This window comes from Coregonus clupeaformis, chromosome 23 (genome assembly GCF_020615455.1).
Source record: "Coregonus clupeaformis isolate EN_2021a chromosome 23, ASM2061545v1, whole genome shotgun sequence".
NCBI lineage: Eukaryota > Metazoa > Chordata > Actinopteri > Salmoniformes > Salmonidae > Coregonus > Coregonus clupeaformis.
The window spans coordinates 5,340,309-5,360,905 of NC_059214.1; the positions used below are offsets into that span (position 1 = coordinate 5,340,309).

General features: G+C 46.4%; 1 protein-coding gene across 1 annotated transcript in view; it reads right to left on the minus strand.

Moving 5' to 3' along the window:
- LOC123481731 (Krueppel-like factor 7) overlaps positions 1–20,346 on the minus strand; it is a 42,484-nt gene extending 22,138 nt beyond the window's left edge. Inside the window, exon 1 of the mRNA XM_045206506.1 lies at positions 19,892–20,346. Within this exon, the coding sequence (XP_045062441.1) occupies positions 19,892–19,993 (102 nt within the window). The 5' untranslated portion in view covers positions 19,994–20,346. The remainder of the gene's footprint in view (positions 1–19,891) is intronic.
- Positions 20,347–20,597: the final 251 nt, after the last annotated feature.

The following is a 20,597-nucleotide window of genomic DNA, read 5'->3' on the forward strand; positions in this document are numbered from 1 at the left end:
TCGGTAAACCCTAGACACTGTCGTGCGTGAAAATCCCAGGAGGCCGGCCGTTTCTGAGATACTGGAACCAGCGCGCCTGGGACTGACAATCTTACCATGCTCAAAGTCGCTTAGGTCATTCGTTTTGCCCATTCTAACGTTCAATCAAACAGTACCTGAATGCCTTGATGCCTGTCTGCCTGCTCTATATAGCAAGCCACTGCCACTTGACTCACTGTCTGTGGGAGAGAACCATTTTCATGAACGGGGTGGTGTACCTAATAAACTGGCCACTTAGAGTGTATAGTGGCATCACTATTAGCTCCATGAAATCTGCAGCGACATGGGTCATCTGTCAAGTCAGGTGCCTGTCCTGTCCACCAATGAGAAGCTTCGATGTGCTGCCTCACTGGTGACACCAGCCAAATGACCGTTCTCCAGCAGCCTGACTCAAGCCAGTCGTTTGACTGCCTGGCTCCATCCCTGTGTGTGTGTGTGTGGGTGTGTGTGTGGGTTTGCACAGTCACAACAACAAATCCATGCGATATGATGCGGCAGTGCGTGATTTCATCAGCAGAAGCCCTCGTGGCCCTCCCAGAGGGTAATTTGTGACTTCGCTGAGCAATACTTAGAAATGTCCCTCCTGCCCCCCCACCCCTCTCCCCCACCTCATATCCCCTTCCCCCTGCTCCTCAGCCCCTCTCTTCCTTCCTGCACCTGCACTGAATGCTATCTCAGCCAGACGCAGATCTAAGAAGCTGTAGAGCACAGAGAGATACACTACATGACCAAAAGTATGTGGACCCCCTGCTCGTCGAACATCTCATTCCAAAATCATGGGCATTAATATGGAGTTGGTCCCCCCTTTGCTGCTATAACAGCCTCCACTCTTCTGGGAAGGCTTTCCACTTAAGGTTGGAACATTGCTGTGGGGACTTGCTTCCATTCAGCCACAAGAGCATTAGTGAGGTCGGGCACTGATGTTGGGCAATTAGGCCTGGCTCGCAGTCGGCGTTCCAATTCATCCCAAAGGTGTTTGATGGGGTTGAGGTCAGGGCTCTGTGCAGGCCAGTCAAGTTCTTCCACACTGATCTTGACAAACCCTTTCTGTATGGACCTCACTTTGTGCACGGGGGCATTGAATCGTCTAGAATGTCATTGTATGCTGTAGAGTTAAGATCTCCCTTCAGAGGAACTAAGGGGCCTAGCCCGAACCATTAAAAACAGCCCCAGACCATTATTCCTCCTGCACCAAACTTTACAGTTGGCACTATGCATTAGGGCAGGTAGCGTTCTCCTGGCATCCGCCAAACCCAGATTCGTCCGTCGGACTGCCAAATTGTGAATCATGATTCATCACTCTAGAGAACGCGTTTCCACTGCTCCAGAGTCCAATGGCAGCTGACGCTTGGCATTGCGCATTGTGATCTTAGGCTTGTGTTCAGCTGCTCGGCCATGGGAACCGATCTCATGAAGCTCCCGACGAACAGTTCTTGTGCTGACGTTGCTTTGACAAACTGACTTGATGGAAAGGTGGCATCCAATGACGGTGCCACGTTGAAAGTCACTGATTTCTTCAGTAAGGCTATTCTACTGCCAATGTTTGTCTATGGAGATTGCACGGCTGTGTGCTCAATTTTGTACATCTGCCAGCAACGGGTGTGGCTGAAATAGCCGAATCCACTAATTTGAAGGGCTGTCCACATACTTTTGTACAGTATATACAGTGCATTCGGAAAGTATTCAGACCCCTTGACTTTTTCCCCATTTTGTTACGTTACAGCCTGATTGACTGGACTGTTCACAGGGAAGAAGACATTACTCAATTCTCCGTACTGATCTGAGTGAGAGAACGCTTAGAATATAGCCTTTTTAAACTACAGAGCCAAGCCTAAACAAATATATATTTCACATGGGGTGGTAGAGGTTAGGTTCAGCGAGATCCAACACCTTCTGCCACCACTTAAGAGGCGCTAGAGACCGGTGACGCCAAGCGGAGCAGAGATGTTAGATAATTACACACACAGCTCTTATCAGACGACATTACCCTCACAATATAATCTCCCAGATCCTTCATGGCAGGTTTAAAGGGCTTTGCTCCCAGATCCTTCATGGCAGGTTTAAAGGGCTTTTCTCCCAGATCCTTCAGGGCAGGTTTAAAGGGCTTTGCTCCCAGATCCTTCATGGCAGGTTTAAAGGGCTTTTCTCCCAGATCCTTGAGGGCAGGTTTAAAGGGATTTGCTCCCAGATCCTTGAGGGCAGGTTTAAAGGGCTTTGCTCCCAGATCCTTCAGGGCAGGTTCAAAGGGCTTTGCTCCCAGGTCTTTCAGAGCAGGTTTAAAGGGCTTTGCTCCCAGGTCCTTCAGGGCAGTTTTAATGGGCTTTGCTTCCAGAACCATGCAGATCTATTTCAGACAGTCAGGAGTTATACCATCATTCAGACAGGGACCAACGTGTGGAGCTAACAGGAGTTATACCATCATTCAGACAGGGACCAACATGTGGAGCTAACAGGAGTTATACCATCATTCAGACAGGGACCAACGTGTGGAGCTAACAGGAGTTATACCATCATTCAGACAGGGACCAACATGTGGAGCTAACAGGAGTTATACCATCATTCAGACAGGGACCAACATGTGGGAGCTAACAGGAGTTATACCATCATTCAGACAGGGACCAACGTGTGGAGCTAACAGGAGTTATACCATCATTCAGACAGGGACCAACGTGTGGAGCTAACAGGAGTTATACCACCAGTCAGACAGGGACCAACATGTGGAGCTAACAGGAGTTATACCATCATTCAGACAGGGACCAACGTGTGGAGCTAACAGGAGTTATACCATCATTCAGACAGGGACCAACATGTGGAGCTAACAGGAGTTATACCATCATTCAGACAGGGACCAACATGTGGAGCTAACAGGAGTTATACCATCATTCAGACAGGGACCAACATGTGGAGCTAACAGGAGTTATACCACCAGTCTGAGACAGGGACCAACATGTGGAGCTAACAGGAGTTATACCATCATTCAGACAGGGACCAACGTGTGGAGCTAACAGGAGTTATACCACCAGTCTGAGACAGGGACCAACATGTGGAGCTAACAGGAGTTATACCATCATTCAGACAGGGACCAACGTGTGGAGCTAACAGGAGTTATACCATCATTCAGACAGGGACCAACGTGTGGAGCTAACAGGAGTTATACCATCATTCAGACAGGGACCAACATGTGGAGCTAACAGGAGTTATACCATCAGTCTGAGACAGGGACCAACATGTGGAGCTAACAGGAGTTATACCATCATTCAGACAGGGACCAACGTGTGGAGCTAACAGGAGTTATACCATCAGTCTGAGAAAGGGACCAACATGTGGAGCTAACAGGAGTTATACCATCATTCAGACAGGGACCAACGTGTGGAGCTAACAGGAGTTATACCATCAGTCTGAGAAAGGGACCAACATGTGGAGCTAACAGGAGTTATACCATCATTCAGACAGGGACCAACGTGTGGAGCTAACAGGAGTTATACCATCATTCAGACAGGGACCAACATGTGGAGCTAACAGGAGTTATACCATCATTCAGACAGGGACCAACATGTGGAGCCAACAGGAGTTATACCACCAGTCTGAGACAGGGACCAACATGTGGAGCTAACAGGAGTTATACCATCATTCAGACAGGGACCAACATGTGGAGCTAACAGGAGTTATACCATCATTCAGACAGGGACCAACATGTGGAGCTAACAGGAGTTATACCATCATTCAGACAGGGACCAACATGCTTCTGGAGCTAACAGGAGTTATACCATCATTCAGACAGGGACCAACGTGTGGAGCTAACAAGAGTTATACCATCATTCAGACAGGGACCAACATGTGGAGCTAACAGGAGTTATACCATCATTCAGACAGGGACCAACGTGTGGAGCTAACAAGAGTGACCTGGCCGTCTCTTCCTGGTGCAGCCAATCCAAAACGTTGACAGTGAAGTGCAGTCAGCACTGAGAGTAAAGAAAGGGGAGCTTCAATTAAGGTCAAGATCCTGCTTTACTAGATGGCCCCCACATTGTCTGACCACTTTGGAGGTCAAAGACTAACTCCAGCTCTCTTATGAAGCACACAAAAAGAGGACCCCACCTACAAACATCTATAAACTATGACAATCAGTCATGGAGGGAAGGCGCGGGGAACTACAAAGCCCATCAGCAGTCCCTCTTTCCTCCAGGGAAAGGCCACCGCTCACAGGGTGCAGAGAGATCGCAGACCTGGTAACCTCTGCTAAATGGAACGGAAATACATTTCCCATTGCTTTTCTGCCGCAACACTGTTAACTACTCACCGCTACTACCCCACACATCCTTCTTCAGCCAATGATCCAGCATGGCAGCTAACTTCAGCCGGCTGCAGACCTGGACTGCGTCCCAAATGGCACCCTATTCCCCATGGGCCTGGGTCAAAAGTAGTGCACTACATAGGGAATAGGGTGCCATTTGGGACGCAGTCCCGGTGTGCTCAGACTGCAACAAACCCGCCGCACAGTTGGCCTACTTTATAATTCAATACCAATAAAAACAGCAGGGAGTTATGCACTTCCACTTGATACATGCTGTCAGTATACAACTGTTTGTCAGTATACAACTGTCGGTACACGATCTGACACATTCTACGGTAAATGGACAGACTGATTCAAGATGCAAATCCTTCTAGAAGAAAAGTAATTAAAGATTAGGAGAATTGCTGAGGCAACATCATGCAGTGCATCAGAAAAGCAAACCAAATGTATTCTTCTGATGAGCAGTCTAATTTGGTTGTGACGTGCTGTGAAAACACACGTGTGTGCTGGCAACGAAGAGAGGATGGAGAGGACAGGGGAGGAGAGGAGGGAGAACAGAGGGTGGAAATTAGAGGAGAGGAGAGGAGGGAGAGGAAAGGGGGAAGACACTGTCAGGAGTTGAGAAGAGAGGAGAGGGAGAAGAGAAGAGAAGAGAAGAGAAGAGAAGAGAAGAGAAGAGAAGAGAAGAGAAGAGAAGAGAAGAGAAGAGAAGAGAAGAGAAGAGAAGAGAAGAGAAGAGAAGAGAAGAAGAAAAGGTGACAATGAGAGGAGAGAGAGAAGAAGGGGGGAAGACGAGAGAAGAGGGGAGGAGAAGAGATTTGAAGAGAGGAGAGGAAAGGAAGAGGGAAATAGGAGAAAGAGGAGAGGAGGCGGGAGACAAGAGAGGAGAAAGGAGGAGAGGGAGGTGAGTTAGTATTGGGGAAATAGAGAAGTTGTGGGGAGAGGAGCCAAGCCCAGTGGATTATCCCAGTGACTGGAGAGACTAGAGCGACGGTAGTGGAGCTCACTGGGGAGAGGATCCTTGTCTCTTTAACTGGCTTTGGATGAGCTGCTGTTTATCGGTGTAGCGACTCTCCTCTCGGCGGCCAAACACGCTAATCTAATCAGGAAACAGCCATTCCCATTCAACCAGTCAATCGGCCGGAAGAGTATTACCCCCACCGACACGGAAAGGGTTGGAGCGGGTTAGGATAAGGGTTGGGTGGAAGACAAGCTTTTACACCAGGGTTAACAGTTTGCGTGGGGATTTGGAGTCATCTGTATGGCGGATTTGGGTACCCCATTGTGAGCCACAGGCTAGCTAATCTTCATTACCACACACAATGACAGGGCAGAGAGAATGGCACTCGGCTGGAAATGAGTTCGGCGAAACAAAAGAGCTGTGGGGGGGGTGATAACAGAGGCAGAGGCAGAGGCAAAGGCAGAGGCAGAGGAGAGAGAGGGGAGAGATAAAGGGAACAGCGAACCGGAAAAAGTCAGCTTCCTCTTCATACAGTTGCCAGTCAAAAGGCTTGGTGCAGATACAGAATGGGCATCCAAGTCACGTCGTCCAGAATGGAGAACAGGCTAAATAAACTGTCTCTGTACAGATAAGACCTATTAGGGTTTGTTCCTGTCTGCTGCACGGTGTTACGGGTGGCAGGATGCCTAGCGGTAAAGAGCATTGGGCCAGTAACAGAAAGGTTGCTGGTTCAAATCCCGAGCCGACTAGGTGAAAAATCTGTCGTGTGCCCTTGAGCAAGGCACTTAACCCTAACTGCTCCTGTCCCACTGAGGTTAACTAGGGGTCAAGAGGGTGAACTCCACTGATTACAGCATTAAGATATGCTCCCACTGAGGTTAACTAGGGGTCAAGAGGGTCAACTCAACCAACCACTGATTACAGCATTAAGATATGCCCCCACTGAGGTTAACTAGGGGTCAAGAGGGTCAACTCAACCAACCACTGATTACAGCATTGAGATATGCCCCCACTGAGGTTAACTAGGGGTCCAAGAGGGTCAACTCCACCAACCACTGATTAAAGCATTGAGATATGCCCCCACTGAGGTTAACTAGGGGTCAAGAGGGACAACTCCACTGATTACAGCATTGAGATATGCCCCACTGAGGTTAACTAGGGGTCACGAGAGTCAACTCCACCAACCACTGATTACAGCATTGAGATATGCCCCCACTGAGGTTAACTAGGGGTCACGAGAGTCAACTCCACCAACCACTGATTACAGCATTGAGATATGCCCCCACTGAGGTTAACTAGGGGTCACAGAGTCAACTCCACCAACCACGATTACAGCATTGAGATATGCCCCCACTGAGGTTAACTAGGGGTCAAGAGGGACAACTCCACCAACCACAGCATTGACATTTGCTCCCACAGAGGTTAACTAGAGGTCAAGAGGGAACATCTCCACCAACCACAGCATTGAGATATGCTCCCAATTAGGTTAATTAAGGTTCAAGAGTGAAAAAGACAGGATCTTCTGAAAGCAGGTTACCGCACCCTGCTACGGTCTTAGGTGACGGGTTAATGTTCATGAGGTCAAAATTGTTTACGTGTGTGTGATTGCAAATTCCCTCCTCCAGGTTTAACTGGGGGGATGTATAAGCCAGAAGAAAGAGGCAATCTGTCGTTCTTCCCTGTCTTCATTCACACAGGAACGCTTTTAAAACAAACCTCAGGAACACAGATTAGCCAAGCTGCTTAAATATTGAACAAAATATGTCTCTGTTGCCACTGCAGCGGGCTCTCCTCCAAGAGATAGAATGGAAGAATAGGCTGTTTAGTGTTCTGTGCCCATTGAGGACTGTGCCGCGGAAGGAAGCACGCAACGTTGCTTGAACCCACTCACCCTCTCTGCCCCGAGTTTGCCCTCCTCAGTGAAACGCTGAAACAGAGTGAAAGCACTTTTAATCCCAATTTCCTCCCTATAACTGAGCCCTTTATAACTGAGTATTTTTTCTTTAACTGAGCCTCTTAATAACTGAGCCTCTTTTTATAACTGAGCCTCTTTTAATAACTGAGCCTCTTTTAATAACTGAGACTCTTTTTATAACTGAGCCTCTTTTAATAACTGAGTCTCTTTTTTATAGCTGAGCCTCTTTTAATAACTGAGCATCTTTTAATAACTGAGCATCTTTTTATAACTGAGCCTCTTTTAATAACTGAGCATCTTTTTTATAACTGAGCATCTTTTTTATAACTGAGCATCTTTTTATAACTGAGCATCTTTTTAATAACTGAGCATCTTTTTATAACTGAGCATCTTTTTATAACTGAGCCTCTTTTAATAACTGAGCCTCTTTTAATAACTGAGCCTCTTTTAATAACTGAGCATATATTGTTTTATAACTGAGCCTCTTTTTATAACTGAACCTCTTTTAATAACTGAGCATCTTTTTTATAACTGAGCATCTTTTTATAACTGAGCCTCTTTTAATAACTGAGCATCTTTTAATAACTGAGCATCTTTTTATAACTGAGCATCTTTTTATAACTGAGCCTCTTTTAATAACTGAGCCTCTTTTTAATAACTGAGCATATTTTTTTTTATAACTGAGCCTATTTTTATAACTGAGCATCTTTTAATAACTGAGCCTCTTTTAATAACTGAGGCTCTTTTAATAACTGAGCCTATTTTTTATAACTGAGACTCTTTTTATAACTGAGCATCTTTTTATAACTGAGCATCTTTTTATAACTGAGCATCTTTTTATAACTGAGCATCTTTTTATAACTGAGCCTCTTTTAATAACTGAGCATCTTTTTTTATAACTGAGCCTCTTTTAATAACTTTTAATAAATATTTTTAGTGAAGACAGAAGCACTACAACCAGACTTTTTCTTCTGTGTGTGTGTGTGTGTGTGTGTGTGAGTGTGTGTTGTGTGAGTGAGTGTGTGTTGTGTGAGAGAGTGTGTGTGGTGTGTGAGCTGTCTGTCACATGGACACAGGGCATAGTATGAGTCAGACACTATAGTAATGTAGTCTGTAAACACCTCTAAACAACAGACTGGACCTCGGTTTTGTAAGCCTGTATTTGATTGGTTCAGGCTTGGAAGCCTATTTTGTGAGCCTATGTTTGATTGGTTCAGGCCTGGAAGCCTATTTTGTAATGTCCCATTTAAAGGAAATGAGTGCAGTATTGTATGAAAGGTGAGACTGAAGAGTTTACCCGATATATCCATTAATAAAATCAGTTCCATATATTTAGAAAAGTCAGTCCCAAAGCCCCCATCCAATCTAAAACCACAGGTTCACATCTCTAGTCAAAAAGATGTCGTGGAAGACAGTCTTTCATGGTACAGGGATCTTTTGTTACCCTATAGTTAGTTTCCACCTTAGTCACGTAGCACCAGATCTCAGACATTAGAGGACTGGCTTTAGGAGAAGTTGTAAACACGACCTCATCTCATCTCAACCCAACCACAACCATTCCCCAACTCACCTTTCTACAAGCCATATCTGGGCTAGTATTCCCTGTGTTTGTTCACCACTTACCAGAGAGAGTGCCATTCACTTTGCACTGAGAGATCAGCCACAGGTGCTTGAGGGAGTGTTTGAATGAATGAATGAATGAATGAGTGAATGCTTCCCATAATGGATCTGTGGTGCAGAGGTGTGCTTGATGTTGCATGGTTGGTTGGAGCTATGGGGACCGTGTTGAAGGAAAACATTAGACCGCAGTCCCTTGGTGGTGGGTTCACTGGTTGCAGCAGTTCAGGCTTAAATCATTCAGACTAGTTGTGATTTAAGTGAACATATGGGACCTGCTCCACTGAACCTCGTAGAGAGAGTGATCCCAGCAGGCTACAACAAGAACACATCATTATACAGTAGGGTATGTAGAAGTATACAGGTAATAATGTACACAGATCACACCATCCACATAGATCCTGTGCCTTGCTAAAGCTCCCTCTCACACACACACACACACACACACTCACACACACTCTCACACAAACACACACTCCTCCCCCTCATACACACACATACACACACTCACACACACACTCACACACACACACACACTCACACACACACACACACACACACACACACACACACACACACACACACACACACACACACACACACACACACACACACACACACACACACACACACACACATACACACACACACTCCTCCCCCTCACACATACTTCCACTCCCCATCCCCCTCCAGACACACAGTCCAACATTATTGATGGACTCCTTATAAAACACAGGCTGTTCCCTAAGGTATTCCCGGCAACATCACCGGGACTAAAATAGCTGGCGACCCAAATACCTTCCCCCCTGTTGGAACTGTCTGAGGCGCCCAATGTTACACCAAAGCCATTTGTTTTTACTGGGTAATTAATTTGCTCGTTTTTATAACCAAATGTTTATGGCCTATCTAGGCCAAGAGTGTACATTAATGTAGTGGGTCAGGGAGAGGTGGGGGATACAGTCAATTGTGTGTTGCCTGGGAGACAGAACATCATAGATATACATTTGCTCTATGATTGCTGCAGGACACAACCTGGTGTCACAAGATTACAGTAAATAGGATCAACTGGTTGAAGGATATCCTCTTTGGCCAAATATAGGCCTTCTATAGGTTCTATACTGGTAGTGCAATGAGACAGACCAATAGTACTGTACAAAACCATGCCACTGATGTAAGTAGAAGACAGTGAGGAATGACTTGCCCCAGGATTCATTAAACCACTGAAGGATAGATAGTCTGGAGACTTTACCAGTTCAGCAGCCTAGCATTAGTTTCTGTAAAACCAGCCACGCTCCTCTCCTCCAATCCCAGCAGTTAGCCTGTAGCTGCTATTGCAACATAGGTGGTTTGGTGAACCACAATGTAACTGACCGGGGTTCAAATCTAGTTCTGAAGTTAGCCCTCTGAGCTAAAGCCTAGGCATTACTGTCTATAGTATAGACCTAGCCTAGCCACCGCTGATGCACTACAGCTGACGGTGTGTATTGTATTCCAGTAGCTGGGTCCAGCCAGCAGCCTGCATTGCTCTGAGTGAGAGACAGCAGAGGGAGGGAGGGAGGTAGGGAGGGAGGGAGGACATTACATCGAGGTCCTGACACACACTGGCTGACTGGAGAGCGGCCAGGTCGTGTTGGAACTGAGGAAATGATTACTCAGAGCATATGGAAATACCGCTGGGTTTGCATATTGGGCCACAGAGCTGAAGGCACACAGCCCTACACACACAGGAACTCTGCCTGCCTGTCTCCCCCCCTCCCCCTCCTCTCTCTCCCCTCTCCCCTCCCCTCCTCTCCCCTTCTCTCTCTCTCTCTCTTCTCTCTCTCTCTCTCTCTCTCTCTCTCTCTCTCTCTCTCTCTCTCTCTCTCCCCCCCTCTCTCTCTCTCCTCTCTCTCTCTCTACGCCCCTCTCCTCTCTCTCTCTCTCTCTCCTCTCTCTTGAGAGGCCTGTAAGGTTATAGTATGCATGCCCTGTTCTAATTGGGCAACTCAAAACCACCACATCTTCAGCATCCTACAACAAACCTCTTCTCAGTGCCAAGACTACCCTGAACACCACATGACGGGTTGCGACATCCCTGAAACGCAATGGCACAATTCTCTAATGAACATAATGGAACTCACCACTTCACCCCATGCTAGGTTGGGGGGGTTGAGAACAGAGCAGAATACATTTCTGTTGTTGGCTGCAACATATAGACAAAAAGTTGTATTCTACTCTAAAACAACCATACAAGTTGGTTCTTCATCCCTGACAGTCCCTTTTAGGGAGCCGTAGTCGTGGTCCTTCTGCCGTCGCCGTGAGGCTCTTAAGGCCTGTGACTGATGAGGGTGACATTAACAAACACAACCTTCAGTGTTTACACTTGGTCAATGGTCCTTGTCTCTCCTTGTGTCTCCTTCCATCTATGAAGACACAGTAGATGATGCCAAGGTCACTTTACATTCTGAATCTAACCACATGCCTCCATGTTCCCATTACTGCACTGTACTCTCGTGATCAGTCCTCACTCTCTCATTCATCTCAATCTCCCTCACCGTCACCCATGGGTAACACTAATCCCAATCTCCCTCACCATCACCCATGGGTAACTCTATATCCCAATCTCCCTCACCGTCACCCATGGGTAACTCTATATCCCAATCTCCCCTTACCATCACCCATGGGTAACTCTATATCCCAATCTCCTCACCGTCACCCATGGGTAACTCTATATCCCAATCTCCCTTACATCACCATGGGTAACTCTATATCCCAATCTCCCTCACCGTCACCCATGGGTAACTCTATATCCCAATCTCCCTCACCATCACCCATGGGTAACTCTATATCCCAATCCCTCACCATCACCCATGGGTAACTCTACTGCATGGCAAATGACAGAGGCTGAATCATGCCTAAGCCACAGGCGTTGCACCCTCCACTACGTTCCTGTCTGTAAGGCTTCCCCATTCTGTCTCTGGGTGCATCTGAAATGGCATCCTTTTTCCATATATAGGGCACTACTTTGATCTAAAGTGCACTACTTTTTCAACTCTCTCCTTCCCAGTAAAGGACTCTTTGGCTGTTACTAGACGTCAATCCTTGCTTTCTTCCGTCCTTGTTTCCTCCATTCCTCTCCTCTCTCTCAAAGACCATTGGAGGAGGAGGTCAGAGGGGGGGGGAACCTGGGATCCTCTCCTCCAATCCACTTTACCAGAAAGGATGGAGAAAACAGATTTGACAGCTAGTGTCATTTTCAGAAAGAAGACCCAACACGGGCTTGGGGGCTTGGGACATGGATGATTCTCCATTCTCCAGACCTCGATGTTCCATGGGTAAGTGGGATTATCGTTCCAGACTAAACAAACAAATGACCCTGCCTGGTGCTCGGTGCCGGCTGCTTAGTAACAGGTGTTGCTAGACTAGAGAGATCTGAGGTTGATTTTGTGTTTGGTCTTCAACAGCGGCGATCATTGATTTGGCATACTTGGACACCTTCCATTGATGTTTGTCTGGGATCAAAGGTTATAGAAGAGCAGAGCAGACAAGTAAAGTACCATGTAGCCTTGGTACACTCTGCTCAGTTGGAACAATTTTCCATGGTTTTAGATAACAACAATGATGAACCTTCTCTGAGGTAATCGTTGAATTGAAATGATGGTTGATGTTTCTATATCACATGGTGAGAGAGAGAGAACGAAACAGAGACAGACAGGCAGACAGACAGACAAACAGACATGCAGGCAGGTAGACAGAGACCAAGAGAGGGGGAGGATAGAACAATGTCTGAGCCTTCTCTCTCTCTGTGGTTGCCATGCCAGGATGAATTGCGACGAGGCATGTCGGATCACTCTAAAGCACTGTAACAGCTTCCCATCTCCACTCAAATGATGTGAAAGTCATTGCCTGGCCATGTGTGAGTCTGGTGTGAGAATAAATGACTGGCTCCCTCTCCCCACTGTTAATCAAATCCCCCCAGGCCGGGTTGCCAGATATTCTCGACGTGCTCGTCCAGCGCGGAAATGACAGAACCCATACATAAAGATGTGCTTTCCCTCCTCCTTTCTCCTCCTCCTCCTCCTCATCCCCCTCTTCCCCCCTCTCCTCTCGTCGTCTCTCCAAGCGGGTGCTACTGACGTGACAGCCACTCCTCCGAACCAGACGAGCCAGACAAATGAATGTATCGTCTCCTCCCTCCATCCTCTTCTCTAGTTCATCAACACTTCAACCTCTCCGTCGCCCCCCTTTTCAATGCATCACCCACCCATCACTCGCAATCATCTCCTCGCTTGTTGAATGACGAGCTAACCTCTTAGCAGACATTGTGGTCCGATCACTTAAAAGATGTGCTCTGGGGTCAGAGCGTGACCCTGACACTCAACACACGACAATTATGAAATTATTCACATTGGAGTGCTTGAATGCAAGTTGAATAATGAGGGATTGCTTTTAGCAACAGCCTTCTAAAATGCTTGTATGCATGTTATTTTTCTCTGTGACAGTGTAATAGGAATCTCATTAAGAATCTCCTTGCTGTCAGTCATTGTATCTGGTCTGAATTGCACTCTAAACTCTATTGTTCAATGTTAGATACACACAGACCTGGTGGTCCAGTCTATGTTAGGTTTAGATACATTAGATCAGCCTGGTGGTCCAGTCTATGTTAGGTTTAGATACATTAGATCAGCTCTGGTGGTCCAGTCTATGTTAGGTTTAGATACATTAGATCAGCCGGTGGTCCAGTCTATGTTAGGTTTAGCCAGCTTCTCTCTATCAATTAACTGTCATGCCAGGTCTGATGACTTAGCTACAGCAAATAGAAAATAATATAACTTTATTAGACTTAGCTACAGCAAAGTAGAAAAGAATATAACATAGACTTAGCTACAACAAATAGAATAGAATATAACTTTATTAGACTTAGCTACAACAAATAGAAAAGAATATAACTTTATTAGACTTAGCTACAACAAATAGAAAAGAATATAACTTTATTAGACTTAGCTACAGCAAATAGAATAGAATATAACTTTATTAGACTTAGCTACAGCAAATAGAATAGAATATAACTTTATTAGACTTAGCTACAGCAAATAGAATAGAATATCACTTTATTAGACTTAGCTACAGCAAATAGAATAGAATATCACTTTATTAGTCCATCTCAGATGGAAAATCTTATTTTACTCTGCTCCCAGCCCCCACACAACACAAACACACCCCAGACTTACAGAATGGGGTTTTCTGTTAGGCCTATTTCCTCTTGAATTCTGTCCTCCTGTTTTCTAAGAAATGGCCCTCAGTCATAAGATAGTGGTTCCTGAGTACTGTGTAACGCACTCCTGAGAGGATGTTCAACAACATAAAGCTCCCTTTCATAAACCGTGTGTCATGAGTGGTGTTAGCTCAGGATAATCTCTGTCCTCTCCGTCCTCTCTCCATCGACATGATGATTATCTATTTGATTACTGCCATTGGAACAAGGCTTTGCTCACCAACGTCTGTCTTCTTGCCGATTCCTTTGAGATGGTATGATAGAATTGGTATTACGTCGGTTCATTACTTTGAAATGTGGAGATCTGAATCATATCAGATGATGATAGTGCAGTTTGAATAATGATAGTGATTTATCATAGAATTTACTGCACGTCTGATAATATTTCACTATGAATGGGGAAATGAATGAAAATGAATGGAAAAAATATGGACAAAATACTACAATTGAATCCCTCTATAACTGAATGGCTGAATTGAAGACTGCTCCTAACAGCATCAGAACAGAATCGGGGAGAAAACATGGCCCCTCTAGAGAGGAGTGCAGGCTTGGTGGTGAAGGCAGCCACAGAATAAGCTAGATGTATACTGTATCTCCCCATACAGAACATGCACTCACAACCCACTGAAGCTTATCAGAAACACAGCAGTCTGAGTCTCAGAGGTCATGTCCTCACGTGTGTGTGTGTGTGTGTGTGTTTGTGTTTTTGTGTGTGTGTTTGTTTTTGTGTGTGTGTTTGTGTGTGTGTTTGTGTACGCGTCCTCTTATATACTAACTAAGGAGAGAGAGAGAGAGAGGGAGGGAAGGAAGGAAGGAAGGAAGGAAGGAAGGAAGGAGAGGAGAAGAAGGGAGAGAGAGAGAGAGAGAGAGAGAGAGAGAGAGGGGGGGGAAGGAAGGAAGGAGAGCGAGAGAGGGAGAGGGAGGGAGGGAGGGAGGGAGGGAGGGAGGGAGGGAGGGAAGGAAGGAAGGAAGGAGAGAGAGAGAGAGAGAGAGAGAGAGAGAGAGAGAGAGAGAGAGAGAGAGGGGGAGGGAGGGAGGGAGAGAGAGGGACGGACGGACGGAAGCAGGGAGAGAGAGAGAGAGAGAGAGGGAGAGAGAGAGAGAGAGAGAGAGAGAGAGAGAGAGAGAGAGAGAGAGAGAGAGAGAGGGGGAGAGAGGGACGGACGGAAGGAGGGAAGGAAGCAGGGAGGGAAGGAAGGAGCGAGAGGGGGAAGGAAGGAGGGAAGGAAGGAGAGAGGGAGAGTGTAAGTGCTCTCCTCCTCCAGTCTGCATGCTATGTGTGAGAAAGCAGCTGGGGCCCTACTGAGGATTACAACACACACACACACACTGGCAGCTGGCTGCAGACAGGGTCATGGTTAACAGGTCACTAGAGATACTCCGGGGCAGATTCCCGGTCAGTCAAAGGGAAAGCTGGTCAGCTAGTCCAGCTCCATGTGTGTCTCTTCACTCTTCAGGATATTATGTTTTTCTTTTTCTTTGACTCCCCTCTCTATCACTCTCTCTTTTTCCTCTCTCTCTCTGCTCCTGCAGGCTTGGCCCAGTGGACTGTGAAATGTGAAACCCTGCAGTAGTGAATGTGCATGCTTGGCACTTCACTCCTCTACCTCACTGTCCTCCTCTCCTCTCCTCTCCTCTCCTCTCCTCTCTCTCTCCTCTCCTCTCCCTCTCCTCTCCTCTCCTCTCCTCTCCTCTCCTCTCCTCTCCTCTCCTCTCCTCTCCTCTCCTCTCCTCTCTTTCCTCTCCTTTCTCCTCTCCTCTCCTCTCCCTCTTCCCTTCTCTTCCCTCTCCTCTCTCTTCTCTTCCCTCTCCTCTCTCTTCTCTTCCTCTCCTCTCCCCTCTCTCTCCTCTCCCCTCTCCTCTCCTCTTCTCTTCCCTCTCCTCTCCTCTCCTTTCCTCCCCTCTCTTCCCTCTCCTCTCCTCTCCTCTCTCTTCTCTTCCTCTCCTCTCTCCTCCTTTCCTCTCCCCCCCCCCCTCCCCTCCCTCTTCTCTCCCAGTCATCTCTCCTCATCAACCACCACCGCTGCCTTCCAGGCTGCTGGAGATCTCCACACACGCACCCACACACACATGCACCTGCACACACACGCACGCACACAAACATGCACGAAAGCAGCACCTCTATACAGACATGCTACATCACTTTCTCTCCATTTAGAAACCTAGCACATCTCTGATATAGTAGAGTGATATTGTCAGCCATGTTGCTTGAGTACTGACTAGACACCCCTTATTGTGAGTGAGCCCTGAAGGACAAAGTGAGTGTGTTGGAGGGCAGACAGCCTGTGTCTGTAGGTCAATGTCAGCCAGCCCTTGTATTACAGTGTAGCCATTACAGGTCCATGCGATGTGGCCAGTGATAGGTCTACATCTACCAACTGGGTATACAGGGAATAACAAATTCCTTCAAGTCAAGGCAGCTGGTCAGTCAGTCATGTGACAAAACAGGCAATGTGCTCCTCCTCAGGTTATGGTTGGGTGCTGAATCCGTATATTGTATTGTACATCCTATTCATTTTCTATGGTCTTCAAGTCTCACCTCGTGTAGGCCCAGCAGCTGATGCCATAACCATCTGATTTATGCCCTGCAGACAGGGAGGAGGGAACACCACGACAATGCCAGTCGTGTCCAACATATGGTGCCCTTTAAAACCAAGGCTCTTTCACAGCATCCGTTAAAGCATCACATCTCTACTGTGGGCCACGGCATTAAGACAACGTTGTTCCATGTGTCAGACAGAGCTTTATGTGTTTTATACAGGCAATATTTCTCCATGGAGGTGGACAATGCCAGTCGCATGTCCCTGAGTGGCTAGTGGGAGGTAGACAGGTCTGTTATAATGACTTATCTGGTCTGGGGATGTCAACTCAAGACCTGGAGATATCTTTCATTCTCTCACACAAACATCTTGGAAATATTGCAAGCATATACATTGTAAATACAATAGGCAAACAGTAATATATCTGTGTCTCTAGAGTAAAACCTCTAGTAACCTAAACAACATGCTTTGAAACTACAGCAGGCCTATGTCAGATTGATGACAGGTTTTATTTCCCTAGGTCAGGATTCTACCAGATTGATGACAGGTTTTATTCCCCTAGGCCAGGATTCTACCAGATTGATGACAGGTTTTATTCCCCTAGGCCAGGATTCTACCAGATTGATGACAGGTTTTATTCCCCTAGGCCAGGATTCTACCAGATTGATGACAGGTTTTATTTCCCTAGGCCAGGATTCTACCAGATTGATGACAGGTTTTATTCCCCCTAGGCCAGGATTCTACCAGATTGATGACAGGTTTTATTCCCCCTAGGCCAGGATTCTACCAGATTGATGACAGGTTTTATTTCCCTAGGCCAGGATTCTACCAGATTGATGACAGGTTTTATCACCCAGGCCAGGATTCTACCAGATTGATGACAGGTTTTATCACCCAGGCCAGGATTCTACCAGATTGATGACAGGTTTTATCACCCAGGCCAGGATTCTACCAGATTGATGACAGGTTTTATTCCCCTAGGCCAGGATTCTACCAGATTGATGACAGGTTTTATTCCCCCAGGCCAGGATTCTACCAGATTGATGACAGGTTTTATTTCCCCAGGCCAGGATTCTACCAGATTGATGACAGGTTTTATTCCCCCAGGCCAGGATTCTACCAGATTGATGACAGGTTTTATTTCCCTAGGCCAGGATTCTACCAGATTGATGACAGGTTTTATTTCCCCAGGCCAGGATTCTACCAGATTGATGAAAGGTTTTATTCCTCTAGGCCAGGATTCTCACAGATTGATGACAGGTTTTATTCCCCCAGGCCAGGATTCTACCAGATTGATGACAGGTTTTATTCCCCAAGGCCAGGATTCTACCAGATTGATGACAGGTTTTATTCCCCCAGGCCAGGATTCTACCAGATTGATGACAGGTTTTATTCCCCAAGGCCAGGATTCTACCAGATTGATGACAGGTTTTATTCCCCAGGCCAGGATTCTACCAGATTGATGACAGGTTTTATTCCCCCAGGCCAGGATACTACCAGATTGATGACAGGTTTTATCACCCAGGCCAGGATTCTACCAGATTGATGACAGGTTTTATTCCCCCAGGCCAGGATTCTACCAGATTGATGACAGGTTTTATTTCCCTAGGCCAGGATTCTACCAGATTGATGACAGGTTTTATTCCCCCAGGCCAGGATTCTACCAGATTGATGACAGGTTTTATTTCCCCAGGCCAGGATTCTACCAGATTGATGACAGGTTTTATTCCCCAGGCCAGGATTCTACCAGATTGATGACAGGTTTTATTCCCCAAGGCCAGGATTCTACCAGATTGATGACAGGTTTTATTCCCCCAGGCCAGGATTCTACCAGATTGATGACAGGTTTTATTCCCCAAGGCCAGGGCAGAGCCATGTCAGTAATACAGTAATATGACATTTCTCAATGGCTACATAGTATATCAACTGACTGCTGTAATATCTGGTGTGTGACTGGACACTGATCTTGACTGGACACTGATCTGGAAGCCAATTAAGAAGGTGGCTAGAGACAGTAGAGCCATGTTCATGGACCACTGACTGACCACTAGCCTTCCTTTACACACAAGAAGAACTCTACTGGCACAAGTAGCCGGCATCAAATGACCATGCACTGCTGTTGCCTGCAGCCCAGCGATGCTGGTGGCGAGAATTATCCTCCCAAACCGCTTCCATCCAGTGCAGGTGGATGGCATACCGCATGGCAACCGCATGGTTCTTTAAATGCCTTTACATGCACAGCGTAAAACAAGAAACATCGAGACTTTATGCATATAGAGAAAACTGAACGTTTACATGTTGTCTTGCTTGCATAGTAAGTGAAACCGTTTACTTCCCACCAGACCAGACCAGTGTTGAATAACGCCTGCAGCCCTATGGAAGGTAGAGCAGAGCGTTGGGTTCACCATGTGTCTGCCGGCGTGACATTTCACGAATGAGCCTGTGCAAATAAAGACTATGACACAATGTGACTCCGAAACCCCGAGGCTTGACTCCTGGACCATATCATTCCCTCGTTATAATCCCTCTCCTCCCATTCCCCATTTCCACAGCATCTTGTAAAAAGACCACTTGCTTATCTCGAACGGCAACCCCTATGCATCTGCGTTAATACATTATGCATTAGAATGGGGGAACCTCCTCTCCTCATGCCGCCGACGGTTTCAAAATAAGTAATCCGACGGAAGCAGATGTATTATTTAGGCACAAAGCACTGTTTTTATTATTCAGAGATCTACATCTTTCCTGTCTAAATTATGACCGCTTTTCCCCTAATTGCTTTTGACAGCCGAGACCATGCGCACCCGTCTGAGTGAAGGATACAGCAGCCGCAGCGAATAACAACATGCGCTCGGCTCAACACAGAACAGCACTCCGCTATTAATATCATAACACAATCATACTTTGTCCAAGTTTACATTGCGGCCCTGTCCCTATTAAACTCCATGTTTCGAGTTAATCACACAGGGCAATATTCTTAACAATAGCCTAACAATACATCGGTGCAGATTGAATTGCCTAGTATGAAGATGTAATTGCAATAGCCCAGCAGTTTCATACACTCATCTATTTAACAAGTTACTATTACATGTAGGCTATAGAATAGTCAACCTCTCTCTGAACTCGTGATCAAGGTATTGGAGGAAAGTTAACGCCTATGTCAGTGATTCGAGAGCAATTAGGCGGCTTTGCCAGACCATCATCAGGCAATTTAGCAACAGCTAACGATTGAAACTATAGATATAACTAACGATTGAAACTCCATTGTCACCTGCTGCCAGTTCTCCTCCAGCGAAGGCATCGCAGAGAAGTAGCCGGTGTCATGCACGAGCTGGAGTTCCTGAAAAATACCGTGATTCGCCAAAACGTCCATGATGATGCTCTGTGTATAGAGTGCAGAAAGGAGACTGTTCCACGAAAAAAAAGGAATCCGGCTGTGCCTAATCAAATGTCCAAATCCATGTTCGTGCCAGTTCAATCAGGAAAAATAATGCATAGAAAGAAGCATAAACAGATCCGAAAGAAGGAAAAATATAGTTTCACTATTTGCTGGGGACTCTAATGAACAAGTTTAGACTTGGTTCTAATGAACGAGTTTAGACTTGGTGTGAGATCAAAACTTGCAGTGATGATGGAGGCTCCATGTGTATCCGTAGGTTATTGCTAGGTAGTAACCTTGCTCAACCCCAAGATGCTTTTCCCCCGCGCTCTGCGTCCGCAGGAAAATTGTCGGGCTGGATGGGAGTAGGCAACACACATAGCGAGCCAAAGGAGGAGGAGAGTAGCGAGTGGAGGGGCGTGGACATACACGTCAATCAACTTCGTGCGTGGCCATATAAGGTGAATGGAGTTGAAGAATTCCGCAAGGGGGATTTGACAGGTTAAGGTGTGTATAGAGGAGGGGCTATGCAAAACATTGGACCTCAATAGGCTCTCCCCTTCCTGTCACTCAAGCCATATATAGGTTTGAAAGGTGA